The sequence below is a fragment of the Herpailurus yagouaroundi genome, unplaced genomic scaffold, assembly GCF_014898765.1.
Source record: "Herpailurus yagouaroundi ecotype Mexico unplaced genomic scaffold, PumYag 29, whole genome shotgun sequence".
NCBI classification, from domain to species: domain Eukaryota; kingdom Metazoa; phylum Chordata; class Mammalia; order Carnivora; family Felidae; genus Herpailurus; species Herpailurus yagouaroundi.
In genome coordinates this window covers 61,457,637-61,481,845 of record NW_024412377.1, presented here as the reverse complement: position 1 = coordinate 61,481,845, position 24,209 = coordinate 61,457,637, and the positions used below count along the sequence as shown (strand labels likewise).

Sequence of the window (24,209 nt, the reverse complement as noted above, 5' to 3'; positions counted from 1 at the left end):
TGAAATACAGGCTATGCTATTATATCTTCCGTTTTAAAACAAAAAACAAAAAACACCTTCTCTTGGCCCTACCTCTCTGCTAGATAGTACTCCCCTTTGTAATAAAACTCTTCCAAAGAACTGTTTTCATTGTCTTCGTCTCCTTTCATTCTTTCTCTTTTTAAAAAAAAAATATTTATTTTGAGAGAGAGAAAGGGAGAGAGCGAGAGTGAGCGGGTGAGAAGCAGAGAGAGGGAGACAGAGAATCCCAAGAAGGCTCTGTGTGAGTCCAATGCGGGGCTTGAATCCACGAACCATGAGATCATGATCTGAACCGAAATCAAGAGTAGGACGCGTAACTGACTGAGACACGCAGGCACCCCTCCTCTCATTCTCTTTTATGCCCACTCCACTGAGAACGCTCTTTTTCAAGGTTCCCAATGACCGCCTTGTTGCTAAATGTAATGGTTAACTCTTAGTCCTTATCTTACTTGATTCACTGCCAGCTTTTGACACAGTTAACTACCTCTTCTTCCTTGTCTTCCAAGGCACATACCCCGATCTTCTCTTCAGTTCTTGCTCCTTCTCACTTTCCTTTGCTGGTTGCTCCTCTTCTCCTTTACCCCTGACACTGAAGTGCCCCAGGACTCAAACCTAAGTCTTCTAGATTCATATTCACCCATCACCTAGGGGATTTTACCTTGGTTTTACAGCTTTAAATACCATCTAAGAGTCAATGACTTCCACATTTTTTCTCTAGATCAGACCTAACTTCCAAACCTCAGACTCAGATAGCCAAGTCTATATTCAGTATTCCTACTGGGATATCTAATTAACATCTCAAACTGAACAGGACCAAAATGGAACTTTTGATCCCTTTCACATGCATCTCAGTTAATGGTGACTTCATCCTTCCAGTTGTTCACGCCAAAATTCCTTGACTACATTATTTCTCTCATGCCATATTTCCAATCCATCAAGAAATCTGATTTGCTTTACCTTCAAAGTATATCCAGAATCGAACTATTTCTCACCACTCCCACTATCACCTTGGTCAAAGCCAGTAGCAAATGTTATTCATCTGCTCAAAACATTCTAAAGTCCCTCTATTTCACTTGAGCTAAAGTCCTGATTGCTGTCTACAAGAATGACACTATATGACATTACTCTTGTTATAACTTTCCCTTTTGTTTACTTTGCTCCAGCTACTAATCTCTTTGCTGCTCTGCAGACATGCCAGATACACTGGTGCCTCAGGACCCTAAAACTTGGTATTCTCTCAGCCTGGAATACTCTGCCCAGAGATATTCACATGACTAACTCCCTCATTTACTGCAAGTCTTTGCTCAAATGTCACCTTTACTTAAGTTACTACAACACCTTTCCCAATCCCTAGTACTTCTATTGTTCCTTCTCCTGAATTTCTCTTTCTTTTTTTAAAATTCCAGTTATTAACATGCTAAATAATGCCTTTTTCAGTTTTGCTCACTGATGTGTCCAAAGAGTCAATAACAGTGCCTGCTGTTCCCAGGGTACATTTGTTGAACAAATGAAGCTCATGAAACTGCATGTCAAAGTTGCTTACTGAAACAAAGTATGTAACGGTGAAAAATTATATGTGTATAAAAAAATTACATTTATCAAAAGGTGAATGATTAAATAAATTATAATATGACCACAAATATGGTAAGGGCACCTGGCTAGCTCATTCGAGAGAGCATACGACTCTTGATCTTGAGGTTTTGAGTTCAAGCCTTACGTTGGGTGTAGAGATTACTTAAATAAACTTAGAAATCACTTAAAGCACACACTAAACTGATAATGACGGTTATCTTTGAATGATGAGATAATCAGGATTTTCACTTTCTATTCTCTATAGCAATTCTGAAATTCTGCAGTTTGCTAACAGAGCATGCTACTTTTTATATTTATATAATTTTGTAAAAGCAGCTACTGTCTGCTTGAAATGCCCTCTTCAAACTTCTGGGCCCTATTCTATTCCTTTAAAAAACTGTCCCTTGGGATGCCTGGGTGGCTCAGTTGGTAAAGCAATTGACTCTTGGTTTCGGCTCAGGTCATGATCTCGTGGTTGGTGAGTTTGAGCTCTGCATCAGGCTCCATGCTGACAGTGAGGAGCCTGCATTGGATTCACTCTCTTTCTCTGCCCCTCCCCTGCCCATGCTCGCTCCCTTTCTCTCTCTCTCTCTCTTAAAATAAATAAACTTAAAACAAAGTTCTTCCTTGTTTGACTCCTCAGTCTGAGTTAGAAACTTCTGGGCTACCATAGCACTCTGTATGCTTCTCAAGTATAAAAGTGAGCGCAGTGCATCATAAGTCTTCATTTACTTGACTGAATCCCCTGAAGAACTCAAGTTCCTCAAGAGAAGAGTCAGTAAGATTCTTTTTTGTGTGTCTTATTTCTTATCCTATCCATTGTAACTCTCACAATATCAGACACATAGTAAATGCTCAGTAACTGTCAGCTGCATGGATGAAAGAATCCACTGAACCCTAAGCGACTGGTTGGACATCACTCTTCCTTATTCAATAGCTTATGTAGTATTATTTGCTTGTTTGCAAAAGGGGGCACGTCTGGTATGTGTGGATCTACTGTGGAACATGTTCCCCAAGGTCTTGCTTTTGTAAGCCACCTGATCCTGGTGCTGGTATCCTCAAGGTGTCGGTCATTCTATCATGAGCTTTACTTTAATACTACTTTGACACTCTATGTCCCCATCCAAGTTTCCAGTAAGATCTAAGGCCACGTACATGGTTCCTGGATAGTTTGTTTTCCAGAACTGTTATTTCCTGGAGACATTTATTAAGACTTTAGTTATCTCAGGACCAATGTGTTCTTCAGCTTTTCTTTGGTAATCAAACATAAATATATAATCATAATCCTTCGTTCTCACAATGCTTCTAATAGCACATGCCAGTAATTTTCAAGCTCTTTTACAAAAAACCCCACAAGTGGTCAAAAAAGTGACTCGCTTTTACAAACAAATCTGGTGCAACTATACAGGAGGGTGGTTCTGGTCAAAGTGGCAGTAGGGTGTCCTCCTCCCTGCTATCTGGAGGCCCACTGTGGTCCTTTTCAGATCTCCAGGGCTCTGCAAAAGCCAGTTAGAAAACCATGGTCTGTTTTCTAGGTCACGATAAATAACAGTGGCTTGTACATTGCTTTACCAATCCAATTTAAGCATGTGATTAAGTCATACCTTAAATGCACCTGGAGCACATACTGCTTTAAAGAGCCCTGATGTAAATTCTTACATATAGTGAATACTCATGGCTGTTCCATCCATTTTTAAAGTTTAGATTTTCACACACTGAACTTTCTTAAATCAGGTATCCAAGGAGGGAATAAAAGCAGTTCTGTTTTGCCTAGTCTTAGGAAAATTATCACGATTTCTCCCTTCTGTGCACTCTTCAACCAATAGATGTCACTAAAGATACCAGGACCCAGGGGCTAAAGGAAGAAAAGATTAGACAAATGGAAATTGAGCATAAAAAACATCCAGTTCTTAAAACTGAGAAGTAGGTTTCCAAAGTAATAACATTTATTACACTGCATGCAACATTTTAACCAAAAATTCAAGAAAAAAATTTCCTTTATTAAGTTGCTCAGGCTGAATGGATCACAGCACTAAGTTTTGAAATACACATTCTTGAAGCAATTTAAAACTCATTAGAAATAATAGGCTTGGGCTAGTAGAAAATGTGGTAAAATTTAATCCTCATCCAAATGTTACCTGGGCTGTACAAACAGGAAATTGTTTTGTGCTACTGTGGCTAACCTCATTGCTGACCCTGAGCTGTAACGGCGAGAGCAGCTGAGAGCTGAAGCAAAATTAAAAACTTACATCAAAGTATATCATGACAGAATGTAGATAAATAAAACAGCATATCAAAAGTATTATTTTTCTGCCAGTCTCACTGAGCAGCGAGGTAGACGTGTTCCACAAAATATGCAACAAATCAGTGCATGTCGGAAAGAGTCCTCCCCACTCTACACGGCCCCGATCACTGACCACCCAAATACTGCCCATGAGAGGTGAGCAGAGAAGAAACCCAGCGAGGGATGGGGACAGAAGGGATCGCAGAATGTTCTGGCCTCTTTCTTCCGAGGGCTTCCCTTCCCTTCTGCTTGGCTTACCAAAAAAATAAACACTGCTGCTCTTCTGTGCCCTCCCCCACTCTTTCCCTCACCTTCCAACCTCCTGGATGGCAGACCACATGATCACCCTCCATGAGCATATTAAAGACTCCAGAGGTAAAAGAAGGGGCAACAAGGCATTACAGAGGGTGAAGACAGATCAAATCAGTTTGGCTGATGGGGGGGGGGGGACAGCACGGGAATCAGGGAAGGGTGATAAACATGTTTCTATTATTCTATGCAAAGTGCACGTGTCCAAGTCACTGCTGACAAAGTTGAAGGACATTTTGCCACTGAGCCTTTGATTTCCCTTAAGTTTTAGGACAGAAATCACCATACGTTAAAGAACAGTGCTTCATCATAAATATTCAAGGACAATCTTCCTGTGGCAGCTCCCAAGTGGCAATAAGGAATATGGAGAGACTATCGTTTGAATTTATATAGACTTTGAATGAAATTCAAATTCAGCGACTTACTAGCTATGCAATATTTGGCAAGTTTCTTAATCTCTATGAGCTTCAATTTCTTCATAATAGTGTTCACAGAAGCTAACTGGTCTAAGAGCTTTCTATGCACAACTGAACTGAATCCTCATAACCACCTTATGAAGTAGGTGTTCTTTTCTCTGTTTAACAAGAAACTGAAGCAAGAAAGGCTAAGCAACTTAGCCAAGGCCAAATGAGTAGTGAGTGGCCGATAACACTACTACCTTGAGGATCTGATAGGCTAATGTATGATAAATGGTCTAGTATAGGAATAGCCACATAATAGCTGATTAAAAAATAAAAGCTACCTTATTATTATTTCAAGCCAAGGTGCAATACCTTACTTTAATCCCTTAGTTTCTCTTTAGAGTAAGAAAGCTTACTAGCTTTCCTTCTCAAGAATGCTTTGAAGGTTTTTTTTCCCTCTTTAATCCTTTTCTTCTTTTCTCTTTTCTTCATTTTGTTTCTTGTCTTCCTTCCCTTTCTCTACCTCTGTCTCCTCCTCCTCTTCTTCTTCCTCCAATGTGATCCTCACTTAGTTAACTTCCTCAGCTTTTGTTACAATGCCTTTCTTTGCTTATGTCAAACAACTGGACAGAGGACTAGGTAGCTTTTGAAGCCTACAGATTTGGCATTGTTCTGAGATTCTTTTTGGTGTCACTTGGCTGGACATATATTCTGCTCTAGGGGTCCAGTAACACTGGCGGAGAAAGCACTGCTCTGATCGGTCCTACCACAATAGTGAGTAAGTCCCAAAGGAAAAATTACACACAGTGAAAGAAACTGGAGTGAGAAAAAGCAGAAGGAAAATACAACTGTGATTGGTAACAGAAATCTAACATGTGTAGAGTTAAAGCTCTATCAACTACTAAGAAATTCTTACATATACATACATTGTTACATATGAGAAATATTATTTTCTTTTAAAAAGTGAGGAAATAGGGGGCGCCTGGGTAGCTCAGTCAGTTGAGTGTCCGACTTTGGCTCAGGTCACGATCTTGTGGTTTGTGAGTTCGAGCCCTACGTTGGGCTCTGGGCTGACAGCTCGGAGCCTGGAATCCGCTTTGGATTCTCTGTATCCTTCTCTCTCTCTGCCCCTCCCCTGCTCATGCTCTGGCTCCCTCTCAAAAATAAGTAAACATTAAAAAAATAAAGTGAGTAAATGGAAGCTAAGCACTTATTACAGGCAGAAGGAAGCAGGACAGTGTGGTCCAAGCAGGAGCTGAACAAAAAAGTGATGTGGTCAGTGAACCCCTGTCCAAAGAAGGCTGGTTCTATGAGTATAAGAGAATGGCTCTGGATTAAGGAGACACATGTTGGTTAAATGTCTATTCCATGTCATACCCTGTGCCAAGCCCTTTACCTGGAGTAGCTCACCTAACCATCTCGAATTCTAAGTAGGTCAGTAGGGAGTCATTGTTCCTATTTTTGTGTGTGAGAAAACTAGGCACAAAGAAACACAGTGTCTTGGCTGAGGGTCATGGAGTTGATAAGGGCTGGTACTACGATTGGTACTCAGATCTTTTAATCTCCAAAAACTATGCTTTCTCTAAGATACCATTTTAGAAAATGGTCTAGACATGTTATTTTTGTATGCTAAGACAATGGAAGGAGCTAGATATACACTGGAAGTAAAGCAAACTGCATTGAGAATATTTGAAAAGGGGTTCATTTTTACCTTTAAGAGGCAAAACATTTCTACTTTGTATGATTCTAATGTGTCTACTTTCAACAGATCAAAAATGGTGACAATGTAGTTGTTGGTACAGATGAACACAGGAGAGTGCAAGTTTACGGACTCAAATAGGTGCTTCCTGTAGTTTTCACACACTTAGAATCTGAAACTCTAAAAATCAAACGCACAATTAAAACTATGCATTTTTAACAGAGGCCTACAAGGCACACAGCTTCCTGTCCCAGAATGGGTTTTGAAAGTGAAAACAATTTAAAACAATTGTTTTTCTCCTTTTTTTTTTTTGTTTTTAAATAGGCTTTTACTTTTAAAGAAGTAATACATTTCTAGTGGTTGTTCCTACAGATATGCACAAATACACACGGTCTTAAAGAGGCTTTGCAAAATTTTGTAAAATCTGTTGGAAGGTTCTCAAAAAGAAATACGGTAATCATGGGCAACTTTTGAGACTGAATGTACTCAGAGTTGGCTACTGATTTGGAAAAGCAAGAACCGACAGGCAAAAAAGAAAACAGAGAATAAGAGGACACAGGAAACCATCTCTCAAGAAGAGTACTGTGCAGAGGCCAGCCAGTGCACGGCAAACTGGAACAGGATTCTTACCCATCCTACCCCCATCCCCAGGATACATAAAGGTCTCAGTGAGTTGAGAATTTCATTGAGGAAGCTGTCAGAATTGGCAAGTATTAGGGTTTATGGTAGTTCTAAGGCTCGATTCTAACCGCGAAACAAATTTTGTGACAATAATTGAATAGGACTATCTTTACCATAGAACTCTGATTCTAAGAGTGCAATGCCCAAAAGTTCCCTGTAATAAAATGTTTACTGCCCTTTAGCAGGATATTTTTCCAAAATTCAGTGCTGGTGACATAGTGGTCTAAGCATTCCTTGATCCATGATAGCAAATTCCCTGATGTAACTTTTCGCAATTTTGAATACGCTACAACTTTTCAATATTCTATCTAGTTGTATTCCCTTTGCCTACTGACACTGCAATTTTATCCAAAAGAAATTCATCAAGTTGGTCAGGCATGATTTGTAGTCAAAGGCACGCTGCTTACTTACTTCTCCTGATGCCAATATGATAGCTACCTGGCTTTCTGCACTATTACCTACTTCACAAATTCATACAGATAGGAAGGTTCAAAAGAACAAAATAACTAACATCTTTCTTTCCCCCAAAGAGATAAAGTTATATTGCAGAGACAAATATGGAAAAAGATACTCACCATAAGTGCAAATCATTTTACTAGCTTCTCTGAAAAGAAGAATTCCATTAGGAGATGATACGTCAAAATTCAAACGCTGGGATCTAAGAAATACAGCAAAAAACCAGACTATACGTGTAGATAAAGAAACCAAACGTAGATTTAAAGTGCCTAGCATTTTCATTTATTAGAAGTAGCAGCAGTATAATGATCCCTTTTAAAAAATGCCACTCCATTAAAGAAGTGTCGATAAAATATGTAAAAGATACTAGGACAGTTAGGAAGAGTTAATTTCATTCACTGACTGATTCAAAGATTTCAGTTGTATCTGTCAAAAAAATATTCTGACATCCCAAATCGTAGACTTCTTACTCTCTTCTCTTTTCATGCAAAGTGGCTGATAGATACTAATAAAATACCCCAGGGTGTGTATCTGTAAGTTTATATAAATACCTGTATAGAGGTTTACATTTGTGATCTCCTGTCGTGCCCAATGAACATTTTTAAAACAAATTCTAAAGTGACAGGAGATGTAGGTATTTTTTAATACTGCTCATATGTATAATTAATCATCTGATACTTCAAGCATATTTCAAATACATGAAATTACATTCAGACTAGAGTTTCCATTGCACATGGCTCAAATAAAGAGAAACAAATCCTAGGAGTTCTAAATAAGAATGATTCTGCTTCCCTGGTTTCTGACAGGTAGGGGAACAGTAGGAACAGGATAAAGGATTGACATATGCCATCCTGACATAATACTTGCTTTTTAACATCAGTTTGGTTTCAGTTGGCTCTGATATGTCTGGTCTCTGTGCTTTCAAGAAATAATGGCATGCTTTTTAAAGGACTAGCCAAAAATATGCAGATAGGTCATAGCAAAGCAATACCAAAAAAGCAAAGACACTTGCTAAAGTCCCTTTGCCAGGAATGATGAATTGTTGCGTCTTCATGCTTTCTCAGAATGCTTCAGAATAAGGTGCAGTTCTAACTTACTAGAAAGATTGTGAACTTTTGATTGCTGGCATACAATTATTGACTAAAGAGAAACGTACATACATACTTCACATTAGATTCCAGAGAAATACACACAAGATAACATATTTTCTGAGATTACAGATTTTCACTAGGTACTCCTAAGGACAACTGTGTTAGATAGATATGAATCATTTGCTTATGGCAGGTATAAAATACTCTACAATATACGATGCAGTAACTTTCCCCCTTAGTATTAAATGCTGTATCAGTAATATATAATATCAATTATCTGGTTGAAAAACCATAATTTAATCAAACACAAACATAGCCACCCTTCCTACAGTATCTAAGGTGCATAGGAGAATGGTTTTAAAAAACGGCTTTTAAAAGAATAATACATTTCTTCATTTGCCAGGTCTTTTTCCACCTCTTATTTAATAAATTTTAAATTATTACTGTGAAAGACCTAGCACCAGAGATAAAATTACAGCTACAGTCCATCCTCCATCCCTGTGTGGATATCTCCCTTCCAACACATAGTTTACAAGAGGAACTGAGGAAACACGATGGCCAAGTGACAGGTAATTTGGTGCTAAGCCATATTCACAATGACATATTTTAAAGAGGTAAAACCAATTACCTTCTTGCAGCTTTTGTCCTCTAGCTACATCTTTGTTAATATTTACACGCAGAGTATTTCAATCTCTGCTGGTCTGTGCAAATTATAAGGTCAACTGGGCAATCTTTAAGAAGTTGTAGTTGCTGTTTATTTTTCACTCTTAAAAATTTTTTAATGAATGTGGAGAAAAAGGAGCCCCAACACACTGTTGGTGGCAATGCAAATCTGTGCAGCCACCGTAGAAAGCAGTATGGAGGGTCCTTAAAAACTTAAAAATGGAACTACCATATGACCCAGTAGTTCCACTACTGGGTACTTCCCCTCCACCCCCAAATGAAAACACTAATTTGAAAAGATCTATACACCCCTGTTTACTGTAGTTGCTATTTAAACGAAAATTTTGAATGCATAAATCATCCACATACATGCATCTTGGCAAAGAGGAAAAGGATAACTTAGTTGTCAAAGCAGGGACAATCCCTGGGGCTCCTGAGACAAACTATGTGTCCATGAACTGCTCTGGGACTCAGTTCCCTTCTTGAAGAAGGAACCATCTCAACTCAGAGACCTCTAAACTTCCCTGCTCTCAAATTACATGGAATTGCAGTTAAGCAGTGAAACAGTTAAAACAGAAGCCCTTCCTCCATTTGCCTTTGAATATTTTAAATAACGGTGGCGGTACCTTCCAATTTTTTTCCAGTTCCCTTAGTCCCCTTATACACCGAAATATACTATATTCTTCTTCCAAAAGGTCTCAACCTTATGTCTCTAATTCTACTGCTTTCACCAGTTATCTTAAAAATTCTGGGTCCTGAGTTCTTGCTAAGCCTTGACTATATACATACCAAACAGGAAAATCTGACCTCTAGAGACTGCTGCCAGATAGCAGATTTTTTTCTCCCCCATTGCACTTCTTACCTGTTTTGCATCAGTTCTGCCATAAGTTTCAGAATGGGAGTTGTGCATGCTGGCTCTCCATACCACCGTTCGATAGTCCTCTGAAGAATGGGAAGATACGTTGGGTACCTTTTATAAAGCCTGTTAAAGAACTTAAGGGTCAAAAGAAATACTGTTCCTGAAAATTAGCGGCACCTCAAAAGCAAAAAGAGAATCCACATTTCTTCTATGTTTAATAAGCAATGGAAATTTTATAAATTGCTCCCTAACCTGCACAGCTGTATGTTTGCTGGGGATTGTAAAATGATGTGCTCTGATTTGTAACATATCCCATACATTATATTCTTTTGTTCTTGGTATACTCTATAAACAAAAGACACTTTTAAAGTATCATATAAGTAACACATTTAAAGAAATGTGCTGCATACTGTAGGAAAGGAAATAAATTTAATGAGGATAAAAACATAGTTGAATTGTTAATATCCGTTTCTTGGGCATCAAACAACTTAAGAAAAAGTGTCATTTCTTGTGAAAATTTAAAAATACATAGAAGGAGAGGGAAATAGTAATAATAATCCCTATCTATCTATCTATCTATCTATCTATCTATCTATCTATCTATCTATCTTCCAGCTTAGAAATTATCTCTTTTCGTTTTTTTAAGTTGCTGATTTGCTCTGCTTGGTCCCACTGTAGCTCCAAGGAATACTGGAGATGTTAGCTTGAAGAAAAGCTTTGCATAACTTTTAATCTACTCAGGGTCAGCTAAAAGGTAGTCCTATGTATACCCAAGGAGAAATTCTCAAACATCTTCCTCAATAGTAAGAAGTGTATGCCTCTGATAAGTCAACGGCTGAGACCACCAGAACCTAGAAAACTCTGACTCACTTCCACTGGTCCTTTAACCCTTAACTGGGGCCTCCTCCTTGCTAAATGGACACATAAATATAAAATTGAAGCTTAAGCTGCAGCACACACACACACACACACACACAAAACACCTTGCTATTCTACTCCTTCATTTCTTCTTTTCCTATTTTCTAAGTTTCTCTGTTTCTGATGTTTTCCAGTATACTTGTCTTTTTGTTTCAGATGAAAGTGCTGAAAGAACTGAATTACTTAGTGGTGTTCCTTTCCTGTGTGTATGGGTAGAGATCTCCATGGTGGAAAAGACCACAATTTTCTTCCTTGCTCTTTAGAATACATTTCAAATTCTTTAGGATGGCATACAAGGCCCTTTAAGATATGGTCCCTGTGGACCTTCAGACTCCTCTTTCAGTATTCCTGCCCCATCCATGGTTCAGCCACTCTCAATTCCCTGCAAATCCATGGTTGCCAACTCTCTTGTCTCCATTCCCCTACACGTGGCTTCTTCTGCCTAACTCATTCCTGTCTTTCAACACCTAGTTCAAGTTGCGCTTCCCCTGGGATGGTGAAACTTTCTCTGTTTTGTCAAAAGGAATCCATCTCTTCCTCATCTACGTTCAATGAGCACTCTGACCCCGTATCTCTTACAACAAACTTATATTAAGATTGATTGCTTTTGTTATCTGCCTGCCCCATTAGTGAGTTTCTAAAGGGCAAAGACTGTGCTTCCCTATCATACTCCTGCTATTGCTATCTGTCCTTCAGATTTCAACATAGATGCCAACTAGTCCAAGAAGCCTCCCTGGCCTTCCCGTCCCCCAAGACTTGGTTAGGTGTGTTTCCTTTGTCTAGCTGTGGTACTGTGTGCCAGTGCCTTCTAACTACTCAATCTCTCCTATTAAATACTTTTTGAGGGCAGGACCTAGGCACTTGTATGCATGGACCTGGCACAAAGCAGATTTCGATAAATATTTGTTGCTGTCAACCTGTCAACCTAAAAATCAAGTAGAGCATATTTGATTAGAACTACCTATTTCTTCCCTTTTAACTGTGCATTTTACTTTGAAGCTTCAGGAAATAATTCACGTAACTTTTAACGAAAATAAGCCTTCCAATTCTTTAAGAACCACAAGCTCCCTAAAATTTCACAAAGCAATACTTTTGTCTCCCTTTGTTAAGGCTTTGCATTTGTGTGTGTGTGTGTGTGTGTGTGTGTGTGTGTGTTTTTTAAACACAAACACACACACACACACACACACACACACACACAAAGAATTTACCTAAGAAGTATTTACTGAAGTCCTATTCTGTAACTGTCTATTCATTGTTTTAGACTCTCTGGAGCCACCAGTGAGCCAAACATTAAAAAATTCCTGTCCTCATGGACTTTATATTCTAATAAGAAAAGACAGAAAATAAATAAAAGACATACATAATATGTTAAGAGAGTACTACAAAGGGAAATGAAGCGGAGAAGGGAGATAAGAAGGAAGTGTGTGTGTATATATAAGGTTTCAGTTGGATAAAAATGAAAAAACTGAAATCAATGAACTTAATTATTAACTCTGTTTTGGCTATTGTCAGATAACTTACTGTTTTTTCTATGTAGCAGAAAATCTGCTATTTTTGATAGATCATAGACACTATGTGGTATTTACTGTGCTAGGCGCCGGGGATCCAGAGATAAGTAAGACAAAGCTTTTATTCTTAGGGAATTCATTCTCAAGTCTGCATGGCTGACACATAACAGAGATTCTCTGAGTACCAAAAGCAATGCCAGAGAAGCACAGGTGAGAACATATTCCACCAGGAGACCTCCTGAGCACAGACTCAGTGATCTTTAGTGGGAAAGCATCTGGAAGGCTAGCCAGGAAACTGACAAGACCCAAATCTCAGAATCAAAGAGGATGAGAAGCACACACAAGCTCCTTTGCAAGGCATTCTACAGGCATTAGAACCATCATATTTTTCAGAGCACACTGCATTCGCTACGGGAGAAAGCCGCGGGACATGAGGGGATGCTCCCTTTTCTGTGTGGAATGAGAGTAGTGCCAATTCTAATATGCTTCTGACAGAGGTGACTGCCACAGAGAAAATGAGTGATTACTGGAAAGCAGAGTAGAGGTCTACCAAGCTGAGAGGTTAAAAGGGCTTCAGAGTGAGAGTGCCAGACTCAGATTACAGGGTGAGAATCAGAACCCACTCTACGAGTTTAATTTTCTAGTGGCCTGTGAGGACTGCCTATTTATGGAAAGAAGGAAGACAGTGGGAAGGAGCCCTTAGGTAGAAGAGGCACAGACCTAACCGCTTTCACCCAACCTTCTCGATGAATTCCTAACGTCTACATCAGATGAATGGAAGATCAGAAGTGTTAATAATATGACATAGCCTTATCAGATGCCAAATATAAAAAAATGAAAAGCATGAGGTTTCCTTCTTGACGATGACCACCCATCCATCCACACAACCAGCAGTCAGTATGACTGGACCCCAAGGAAACAGAAATGGGAAAACACATAATTCTTTCCCTCTGGGATCTCACAGTAGGGAAAGCACAGTAACATCCTAGAAAGCAACAAAAGAGTTTTTGTTAAAACCGTTCAGAGATAGGGGTATGAGGATGTGGTTCCAGAACAGAAACAGCCGGCCAGTTCAGAGATTATTTTAAAGGTACTCCATGAATGTGAAACAGGTGTACTTTTTTTTTCACAAAAGCAAATGCTGTTGGAAGTCTTTCTCTCCTGTCTAGCAAATGTCTATTTTTCAACACCTCGCCCAACTTTCACTTCCCTGGGAAGCCGACGTTTTTTTGTTTTGTTTTGTTTTGTTTTGTTTTGTTTTGTTTTGTTTTGTTTTTGCCCAAAAGCCAATCTCTTCCTCTTACGTGTTCATATGGTCTTTTGCATGCCATCTTTGTGACAACCCATTGACTGTTCATTAGTTGTATGTCATATCTACGAGATGGTGACCTTCTAAAGAGTGATCCATTTTATTCGTTCTTGTGAGAAGCAATCCTTTCACTCATTCCTCAGGCCTAGCACACAGCACTGTGTGCTTGCTGAACAGTGATTTTTTTTTTCAGGTTTACTTTCTTCCCTATTTCAGTCTGTCCAACATAATGCCAATTACTTTCTTCTTGAGGTACAATTCTGATTTGGTTAGGCAGTCACAACAACTGCTCCATGCTATCTATGGGATAGGGTCTAAATTCCTTAGCCTGATATTCAAGGGTCCCAGACAACCTGCATTTCCAAGCACAAAATAAGTGGTATCTACAACAAAACATCTTCTCCACTACCCCCTTCCAAACCCTGTGCTTAGGCCAACCGAAAACCTCTTATTTCAGAGTTCCAACACTCTAATCCTATGCATTTGGTAAGATCCAGAGAAATATCTGTACTTTCACAGAAACCTTCCTGATTCCCCAGCTAAATGCAATCACTCTATTTGTATCTGCTGTGAAGGCACTTATCACCTTCTATATTTTATTACAGTAATTTTTGTATGTATCTAACAGGTTCTATTTAATTAGAAGCTCATTTTGGGGTAAGATTTGAGTCTAAGTAATCTACATCCCTCATGAAACCTAGCACAGTCCTTAGCCAAATTTGCTGAATAAGTGAGCAAATGGGATTCCTTTGTCTCATTTCATATTAGAGAAAAGAACTAACAACAGTTAGTGGAGTATCCACTTTGTGCCAGACATTGGATTAGGCCGTTATATATGTCCATTCACTCATTTCTTATTTTATACTTGTTAGACAGGTATGATTAGCTCTGTTTTGTGGAAGAGAAAACTGTGATTCTGATACATTAAGTAACTTATCCAAGAGCCCACAGGTTTTTGTGTTTGTTTTTTGAGCCTCGGGTTAAGTGGCAAAACCAGGACTGGAATCCAAGACTGTTTTGTTTTCAAGTCTGTGCTCTTCTACACATCTACATATGGTCTTGACTTGTCTTTGTATAATGTGTTGATGCATATTCAGTATTTCAATTACCTGACTGAAAAACAGTGGACTCAGAGATCAGATTATGACAAGTGAAAGGACTGAGCAGAAGGAAATAGCATCATACGCATTCCTTTTTTTCTCGCCCCCAATTGCTGCCTGGATTTTTGATACTTCAGTCTAAGCATGATCTGGGAAGACTCTAAACAAGGTGACTAAATGCGCTACAAGGTAAGGTGCTTTTATATTGTGTTCTCACTATATGGGCAAAGAAGTGTATTAGGGATTCTTCAATTCTCCAGGAGTAGAACAATTTATCAACATGTTTGCTATGTAGTTTCAGGCAATTTAGTTTTGGAAGGACAGTGATAAGCAATGCAGTTCGTGTAGCAGTTAATGCAGTCAGTGTTTACAGAAATGTTTTTGAATTAAAGAGCTAACCACTAAAATAGCACTTTATCAAATAATCACCATAAATAAAATGCATCTTGACTTTAAGATGACATGTGCTCTTGTAGGACATTTCTTCTGCATGCTAAGGACTGTATAACAAATTAAAGAACACACATTTATGTGGATAAAAGGCAAAAATAAACTTTCCCTGGCAGTAATGTAGGAATCATCACTGACGGTTTGACATATCAATATTTCAGGAAGAATAAATGACTTTCATATCCATGTTTTTTTTTATCATATCCTTATTCATTTTTACATTATTAGAATACTTTGAAAAGAATCTGTACTTTATCACCTGAAACTGCTTAAAGTATTTCAAAATATTTTAATAAAGCTTTTTGAATGATCAAATAATGTAACTTTTAAACAAATTTTACTATTATTATAAATATTTGCTCTTCATCCCTTGCCCAAAGGAAAACTATAAATCTTGTCTCAACTGAATGAACACCATTTATCATATTCATTTTGTTGTCAATACAATTATGAAAAGCCTTTGGCCTTTTCCCAAGGAAGCTGATTTGCTACTGAAACTCAATTATTATAAGCAAAGCCGGTACCAAGCCATCCTGTTTGGCAATCTAACACAGCTCCCTGCATAACTGACACTTCGCCCTCTGCCACTGACCCTAATAACATCAACATCTATGGTCACATGGAGGAGACAATAGTTTCCAGTTCAAAACAAAACATGAAGTCCCAAGGCCTTCCATTTGCTATTGTCTGCCATCTGCTGGACAAAAGTTTCACTTCAGACAGGTGCCAAAAAGAAGGAGCTTTGTGAGGAAATACATGGAAAACAGACTTAACCAAAGACTTAAAATATGTTCTAGGATTTTTTGGCGGTATCGATTATGGCAGATATTTATATTCTTTGACACTGAGGGGAGAGGTTCTGGACTTGACTCTTGGTTGGGACCGCTGAGGAGGGACACAGGAAACGTTAACTGATGGAAATCGTAGAGTTGCAGCTTGCTGTCAAGATCACCATCCATTCCAGAGTGCCAAAACTAGGCTTCTACGATTTTTTTCAAATAAATGAAAGTTTTCACATTATAAGCTTCTGTTTGTTTTTAGATAAATAAAAAAGTAATATGCAATCTCAGTTTATTCTTCACAGTTAAAACAACTGTAGGACTTGCTGTGTTAAAACCTACAGCCTCTGTACATGTACTTGGTATGCTGATATAAAGACATACATGGTTCTTCAATGACATGGAAAACACTTACCTCTAACCTTTCTATGAACACATATATCTGATGAAGTAGGTTTTAATAGTAACTAAAAATGTAAGTTGGTATTCAATTAATGTTAGAAAAGTTTTTTTTTTTTTAATGCATAGAGTTCTCCCTAAACCATGCCCAGATCCCCTGTTAGGTATATTTTTGGCCTAACTGGGGATCCGTGGTGAAAGATTGCTTTCAAGAAGTTTCTTTTGTAGTGTGGGTGACTGGGTGGCTCAGTTAAGTGTCCGACTCGATCTGGGCTCAGGTCATGAACTTGCAGCCGTGGGATCGAGTCCTATGTCAGGCTCCATACTCATAATGCAGAGCCTGCTTGGGATCCTTTCTCTCTCTCAAATAATAAATAAAAAAAAAAGAAGTTTCTTTTGCAATTTGGATAAGGAGGGTTTGAAAAGAGCAACTGAGAAACAGTGTAACTTAAAACATACAATTGCTTTAAGGCTACAGAATTTTTCTTAAGTGCTCTGATAGTTTTATGTATAAAGGCATGAAAACATATTACACTTACATGACTTTATAAATTGTCACTTCCTGTTAGGATCAAAGAGGATACATACAATACTACTAAAACAATATTAATAGCAACCACTTAGGACTCCCAAATATGTTCCAGACATTACACAAAGTGTGTTACCTATTTTAATGGTCCCAGTGAGCCCTGATACTGGATGTCTCTTTTTTTAGATGAGAAAACCACGACTCAGAGAAGAGAAATAACTTGCCAAGGTGGAGAGCTGGATTTCAATCCTACTCTGATACCAGAGTCCACGTTTGTCTCACTCTTACATGATGAGGCATTTCTGCCAGGGATGTTTGTTTCTTTGTTTATTTATGTTGCTATCTGTACTAAGCCTTGGCAAAGGTAAATTCAGAATTTATACTAAATGAAAACCCCTGACCATTTATTTCCCCCTTTTTCATCTCCATTAATATTTTCACGATGGTGAAAAGCTGTAGCATGATGAATTGAGCCTCAAAGAGGCACAGTAGCCTGCTCAACCCTGCTAATTGAGATGGAACAGAAATTCAAATCTCCTCGAAAATGCCAAATGGTAAGATTCATTGATCCTGAGTTAAAGACGTTAGCCTGATTATTCCGCAATCCCTACATAAACAATCATTTGGGAACGTGATTTTTAAGTTGTCAATATTTAATGGCACCAAAAAGTGACCTCTCTGAGCTGGGTCTCCAAATGCTGTGCTCAGTTATCTGCACTGCTGCCACTGTGCTGTAATTTTTAGCTGATTACACATTAGTTCATTTAGCTTTGTTTCCTCTTCCCTACTGTGCCATACTATTAAACGAAAGCGAGGGGCCTGGCATCCCTCTGTGCACAGAGCTGGTATTGTCACAGTGTAATAAGGATACATCCAGTCAAACAGCATGGTGTAGCTGGTCTTTGTGTTCAGTGCAAAGGCAATCCCTCGAAGATCTCTTGCCAGCCCGATCAACATACGCTGTCAGTGGGAAAGAGACACAGTAATTGATTTTCACGTTAGCACAGAGCAGATGGAGTAATAATCAGGCAATAATGACCACATATCTGATTTTGATTCATTAGCTAAAATGTCTCGCTCAGATCCCTTTCTATAGAAAACCGTAGACCCTTTTAAACAAACAGACCATCAAATCTGCTGACCAACTCTACTCTGCTTCTTATAAATTGAGCTAAGTCATAATTCCAGTAGTTTAGGAACATTTAGATTCTTAATATACTTTGTTTCCAAATCATGCCAAATTAGAAAAAAAAAAAAAAAACAAACAAACCAAGAGATGAGGATTGATAATTCCACAGAACAGAAAATGCACAGGGTCTAGACATTATTTAATAATGGCAAATCTTAACCACATCGGCTTGCATGAATCAGTCCCACTATGCAATCTGGAGTCTATCCTGGAAGCACACTGGCATTTATTTAAAGATCCCTAAAGAATATCTCTAGTAACTTAGGACAAAGTAAAACTGTCCAGGTGACCTATTGCTCCCATGACATACCGAGAATGGCACTCGCGCTCCCCAAGCAAGGAAAAGATGTAAGGAAAGAGATCTGTATTGGTTATCAGAAGACTTGAATCTGAATCCCAGCTCCACTGCTTTACTGTAAGACTTCAGGCAAGGCAATTTACCAGTCTCAGCTTTCTCATCTATAAAAGGGGCTAATATTGCCTCTCTCACAGGGGCATTGTGAGGAATCAATTTAATAAACTTACATAAAAAATGTCTAACACGAGCCTGACATGTACTGTATGTTCCATAAATATATAGTTTCAGAGACAGGAGAAAAAAAAAAAACCACCTTGACTCTTAAATAAAAGAGATCTGACTTGTACTCTGGACTCTTAATTAAGCTGTCCTTAGGATGATGCTTGGGAAGAGAAAAAGAAAACCCACGAACAGATGCTGGAATGTCAGAACAAAGAGCACAAATAAACATAATTGCAAAACAAGGGGGTGGGATAATTGAGATACGCAACTGTGATTTCTGAAGGTTTCAGTAGAAATATTCTGCCAGGAAATGGGCTCTGAACTTTCCCTTTTACCTGATTTTTGTTTTCCTCACACTTTGGTAATAAGCGAAAATCTTGTAATAGGAAGGCATTTAAATTATCATCAAGCACTGGGAAGTGAATCCTAAGCCTCATCTTAATGGCTAAATAACACCTCAAAGTAGCAAAGAAGAGTTTATCTGTCAGGAGTATCTGTAATTTCTGATCGTCTCCCGACCCCTGTACCCAAAAGGTGACTCCATATAACTGGAAGTTGTTCATAAAATATTTAGTTTCTAACTGTCTAACGGTTTATAGAATGATGGTAATCTGAATTTTCTGAATCGGTAAACCCTGTATTTGTTTCTGCTTCTTTAAATGACTCATTCTTTTCCCTCTCGTAATGTCACTAGTCCTTTTATTCTAGAATCCGCTCACACCTTATAGTTCTCTCATGTGACCTGCTATTTTTCTAAAAAAGCCATTTTGCCTTTTATGTAACCTTTTTTCACCACCTGGAACTTGTTCCCCTCTTTTGCAGCTTTCCACGTTTCTCACAACCTCAAGAACAAAATACGTCTTCTAAGACAGCTTCTTTGAACAATTCTATTTTGAGTATTTATAGCTCTGCAGTCTTTCTGTGACAGTGGGCTTTCGGTATATTTTTATGTATACTTAGAGGTTACGGGCTACTCTTCAAATAATATTGTTTCCACATGTACGTAAGGCACCCACCATTCAGCTCTAAATTAGTCGACAGGAACCATGAGTTTTACTTTCTTCATGCTTAGTGCAAGGGACTCTTAAAATATCTTAGACTATCTTCATTACACAAAAAGGTTGACATTCTATTCTATCACAGCTTTTTCTTCCTTAAAAGATGCCAAGTTAATAAAAGTGCTCTAAGTGACCTGAATCTATGAAATTATATCAAGGTTTAATTTTAGAAAATGTTACTACAGAGCAGAGGAAGCACATGGCAACATAACAAGTAAATGTATCTTTTCAGTAGATGCAACTGGACAGGAAAATACAGTGTTAACGTGAGTAAGAAACAGATGCTTCGGCTCAAACAACCTCTTTTATCTTAAGGCAGCAAGAGTACTGAAACAACCTACACAGATACTCAAACAACACTACAGGAGTACTTTCTTGGTAGCCAAAACATAGCCAGCGCTGGTATTAGACAGGACAACCGCTCCCCAGAAGTTCAACCAGACTGCTGAACGATCTCAGAGAACAAGAGGCGGTCTGATTGAAATTTAGGGAAGGAGGAGCCACAATTCACCATCTCATTTAAAAGAGTACAAAGGGGTTTATTTCAAAAGTTGCCTTTGTCCTACAGGACAGCTGCCGTTGGTCAACACTTGATTGATCTGAAAAGTGAGAGGCTCCCTATATTTTCAGTGAGGCTTTTTGGGGAGGTGGGGAGGTGTGGGGTATGTAATCCCAAGGATTCCCTGCGGGTAGCTCCAGGAGAAGCCGCTCCGTGCTTCAGCGGGCTGCATGGCGAACAGTTGTCTGTGTACCAAGCGTGAGACGAATGGGCTGGGAAACGGCTGAAACGTGGCTCCTTCCACCCTGACCCCCAAAACAGGGTTTCTAATGGAAAGTCTGACAGACCCTTTACTGTAGTGGCACTACTGGGGGCAGCTATAATATTATCCTCATAATTCTACTATATAATAACAACAAAGAAAAAGAAGGTGAAGGGTCATTGTGCTTTGTCTTTAGAATTAAGATGGCTGTCTTCATCCTTACAGCATACTCTTAATTCTGGAGACACATCTTAATAACCTCTAAATAGTTCCAACAAAAGAGCCGTGTCAGAGGAATGAGCAGGCCCCAAGGTGTTTCAACTGGAGTGTTTTCATCTGCCTTTATTGCTCTATCCCTCTCCAGAATTAAGGCAATAACCTGTGATAAATTATTCAGGAACTGCTACAGGGATCAAAGCAAAATCATTCTGTTAAAGTGCTGTTTGCAACATTTGGCACTTAGTGCGAAAACTTTTAATGTGCGCATGCTGAAAATCAAGGATTTTAAATAATTTAACATTGTGGAGTTTTTACGAAGGGACTAAAGATAGCAGGTTCCTATTTAACTGCTCCTCTTCCTCCGAGAAGTTTTCATTCATTTTCCTTAAAATCGATGACGTCATGGCCAAATAAAAAATGATGCATGAGTCAAGGGAGTACTGGACTATATTTTACTATGGATACAATTATGGGGGGGGGACATATATTTTGAACTAATGCTTCGGAGCCAGGATTTGTCACAGCATTTTCTTTCTTTTTTCCCTTTGCTGTGAAGAGAAAAACCCAAGACAAAAAATTCAATGTTCTCTTCAATTTTATTAGGACTAAGTAAGAACACAAAGCTATAAATTTAAGAGTTTTGCAGCATTTCTACCCCTTGCAACCATTTTTCAATTTGGCAACACAGGTCCTCACTGTTTACATTCATCCTGAAATCCGCATATGAAAAATATCTATAAATAGGGAGTTAGAAAATCCTGGTAAGGGTTGCAAATTAAATGAATTTGGCAGTCCTGCGGCATTTTCATAGAGATATTTTAACAGCATCACCTCCTGTGGATTGGAATACTAAATACTTTATTGAAGAACAAAACAGAACTGTTTTTATCTCTAGTACTTGCAAAATGAAGTACCTGAAAGCACTTTTGCATGTATTATTTATTCATCGTGATAGAAAAATAGCCTTAACCTAATAAATTACATTTAAAAGCATTTAGTGCAAAAGTTTTGTTTATGATAAAGCAACAGATTTAGTTCTTTATCGGTAGCTTACAGCACCAAGTTTTCTTTATACAAATTAGACAGATGGTGCTTACAGTAGAATTTACTAAAGGTCTGTCACAACAAATGCAGCCAAGCTGCATATTTAATCACTGCAGAATCTTGTCTACCTGCAGCTGCCAACTGCTAATCCAATTTCCCTGATAAATGTGGCAAGAGACACGATCAGCAATAAAGAGCATCTAACTCCATTTTCCTGCAGGGCGTCTTTTGATGAACATTTAGGACGGAAGCACGGAGTGCACTGTGTGGCCCTGGTTCGTGGCAGCTGCATGCATTCTGAGGCACAGTTCTCAGGTTACTCACTTAATTCTGCCACTATCATTACGTTGCTATTGATCTCAGTAGCTGTTGCCTACACAGCATTACTCTAGATGAAGCTGAATCAGGCAGTTATCATGCATCAAACTTGCTCAAAAGCCTGGAGATTTCCCCTTAATTACTTGTGATTTTATTTGCAAATACCGTTAAAGTGTAATCAAGCAGTCACTTTCCAGGGTCGTTAAGAACTTGCTGGTTTAGGGATATATCACTGGAACTCCATTAAAAATGACTCTAGGAAGATGGTTTCTATCAAACTAGATGGGATTACATCAAAATGGGCTTGGAGTATAATGAAATCTTCAAATGAGACAAATGTAATTTTTAGAAAGATGGTGTTTTTCAACCTCACTGCTTCTGTCTGATATAAAGGGCACCCAGAGCCACCTCAAAGCTGCAAAGATTTTGTTGGCCCTTAAACATATTTGGAAGACATCTCAAAAACATAGCTAACCTGAATAGAAAGTCTGGTGAAGAATTTTAGCAAGATTATGAACACAAAGAAAATCTCTAGGATCCTTTTTGGTTTTAAAATTCTGTGATTATTGCATGTTGATAAACATTCATTTCAAAAAAGTCTATTTCAAATTAAGAGGCATAGCATTTGGCTAATAGTTTTTTTGGTAGAAGAATTACAGTAAAATAACCACCAAAGGCTATTGTTTTACTATCTGGTGTCTCAGAGCTAAGTTTTGTTTTGTTTTGTTTTGTTTTGTTTTGTTTTGTTTTGTTTTTTTTGGTAGAGAGAAGAGAAACCAAGCAAAATGATGGTTAATGTTTTCAACTTATTTCAAATAACAATAAAATAGGACTCAAGCATCACTAACAGAGGTGCCCACCTTCTCTGGAGTACATTTATTAGTCTTTTAAAAATAATAATCAGTGTCAATCTGTTTAATAGAGCCCAGATGCATTATGGTTTTAGATGATGCTATTCCTGTTTTGCAGATCTTGTGTTCCCCACCCCCCCCACATTAAAATCTGGGGCTGTTTTGTCACAAATCGCTTGCTACACTTAAGGATTTTACTAATAAAACATAATGTTGTCTTGGATAGTGTGACTGCTGCCACAGCTGAACAGACTTGTCAAATCAATCCTAATACGGCTCCCACAGGCGCATAAAAACCTTATTTAGCTATCAGTTATCCTAATCACTTTGCTCAGTTTAAGAACGCAATACTTCAAGACCAGCTCCTATTTATACATATATGCCTAGCCATTTAATAAAGTCTTGATTTATATAAATTCCTGTTTAAAAACATATTTAGAGATGTAGTGTTTTAGCATGTGCATGTTTGCGCATTCCTCCATATAAATATGCTGAAACATACAGTGCAGGGTAGGTGCTGGAATAGGGGCGTTTAAAGTGGGGTACCCACAAGAAGCGTTCTTTTAAAGATACTAACCGCCATGAGGGAGAAATCATCCAATCATCAAGTGTCCAAAATCACTCACTGGCCTCAAAGTCAGTTTGTGGAAGAAAATAAAAGAGTACTGGTAGGAAAAGTACAACTCAAAGACACATGGCGCCTGAGAAAGCAAGACCGATGAGGCACGGAGCACATACAAATAACACAGAACCTTTTTGTGGATCTGGATATCCTAGAATGAGCAAAATCATCTCTCATCATGTTTGGGAACAAACCCACCTTTACATCTTCTTGTTTAAAGTTGTTGTTGAATATTTGTAATACCGTTTCAAAAGAGACTGTAAGAGGCAGCATGAAATTCTCAAATTCGTCTTCATCTTCGCCTATCAGAAAAACAAAAGGGTCACCATGGTTTAAAATGCATGCTATTGTACATTAGCCTCAGCGGTGAGTGCTTCGTTCGGGCTTAGAAACGTTCCCTGGGAAGGGGGCAGCCTGCATTCATACTCATGGCACATTTGTACTTTGTTTGGCTCATTGAATATTCTGGTGTTTTGCCTTCTCTTTTGCAGCAAAATGAAATAGCAAAATTACTTACCAGCCATTTTTTTTTTCCTGGCTCTTTATTGGATCAAACAGACTCATGCCCCAGGCACTCAGCCCTTCAGTTCTTAGTG

The 24,209-nt window shown here is 38.5% G+C and overlaps 1 protein-coding gene across 3 annotated transcripts in view; it reads right to left on the bottom strand.

Moving 5' to 3' along the window:
• RANBP17 (RAN binding protein 17) overlaps positions 1–24,209 on the bottom strand; it is a 327,575-nt gene that overhangs the window by 49,461 nt on the left and 253,905 nt on the right. For all 3 annotated transcript variants that reach the window (XM_040444804.1, XM_040444813.1, XM_040444823.1), the window contains 4 exons: positions 23,812–23,915; positions 17,903–17,991; positions 10,040–10,147; positions 7,543–7,625 (listed from right to left, as the gene is read on the bottom strand). In XM_040444804.1, coding sequence (XP_040300738.1) covers positions 7,543–7,625; positions 10,040–10,147; positions 17,903–17,991; positions 23,812–23,915 — 384 coding nt within the window. The remainder of the gene's footprint in view (positions 1–7,542; positions 7,626–10,039; positions 10,148–17,902; positions 17,992–23,811; positions 23,916–24,209) is intronic.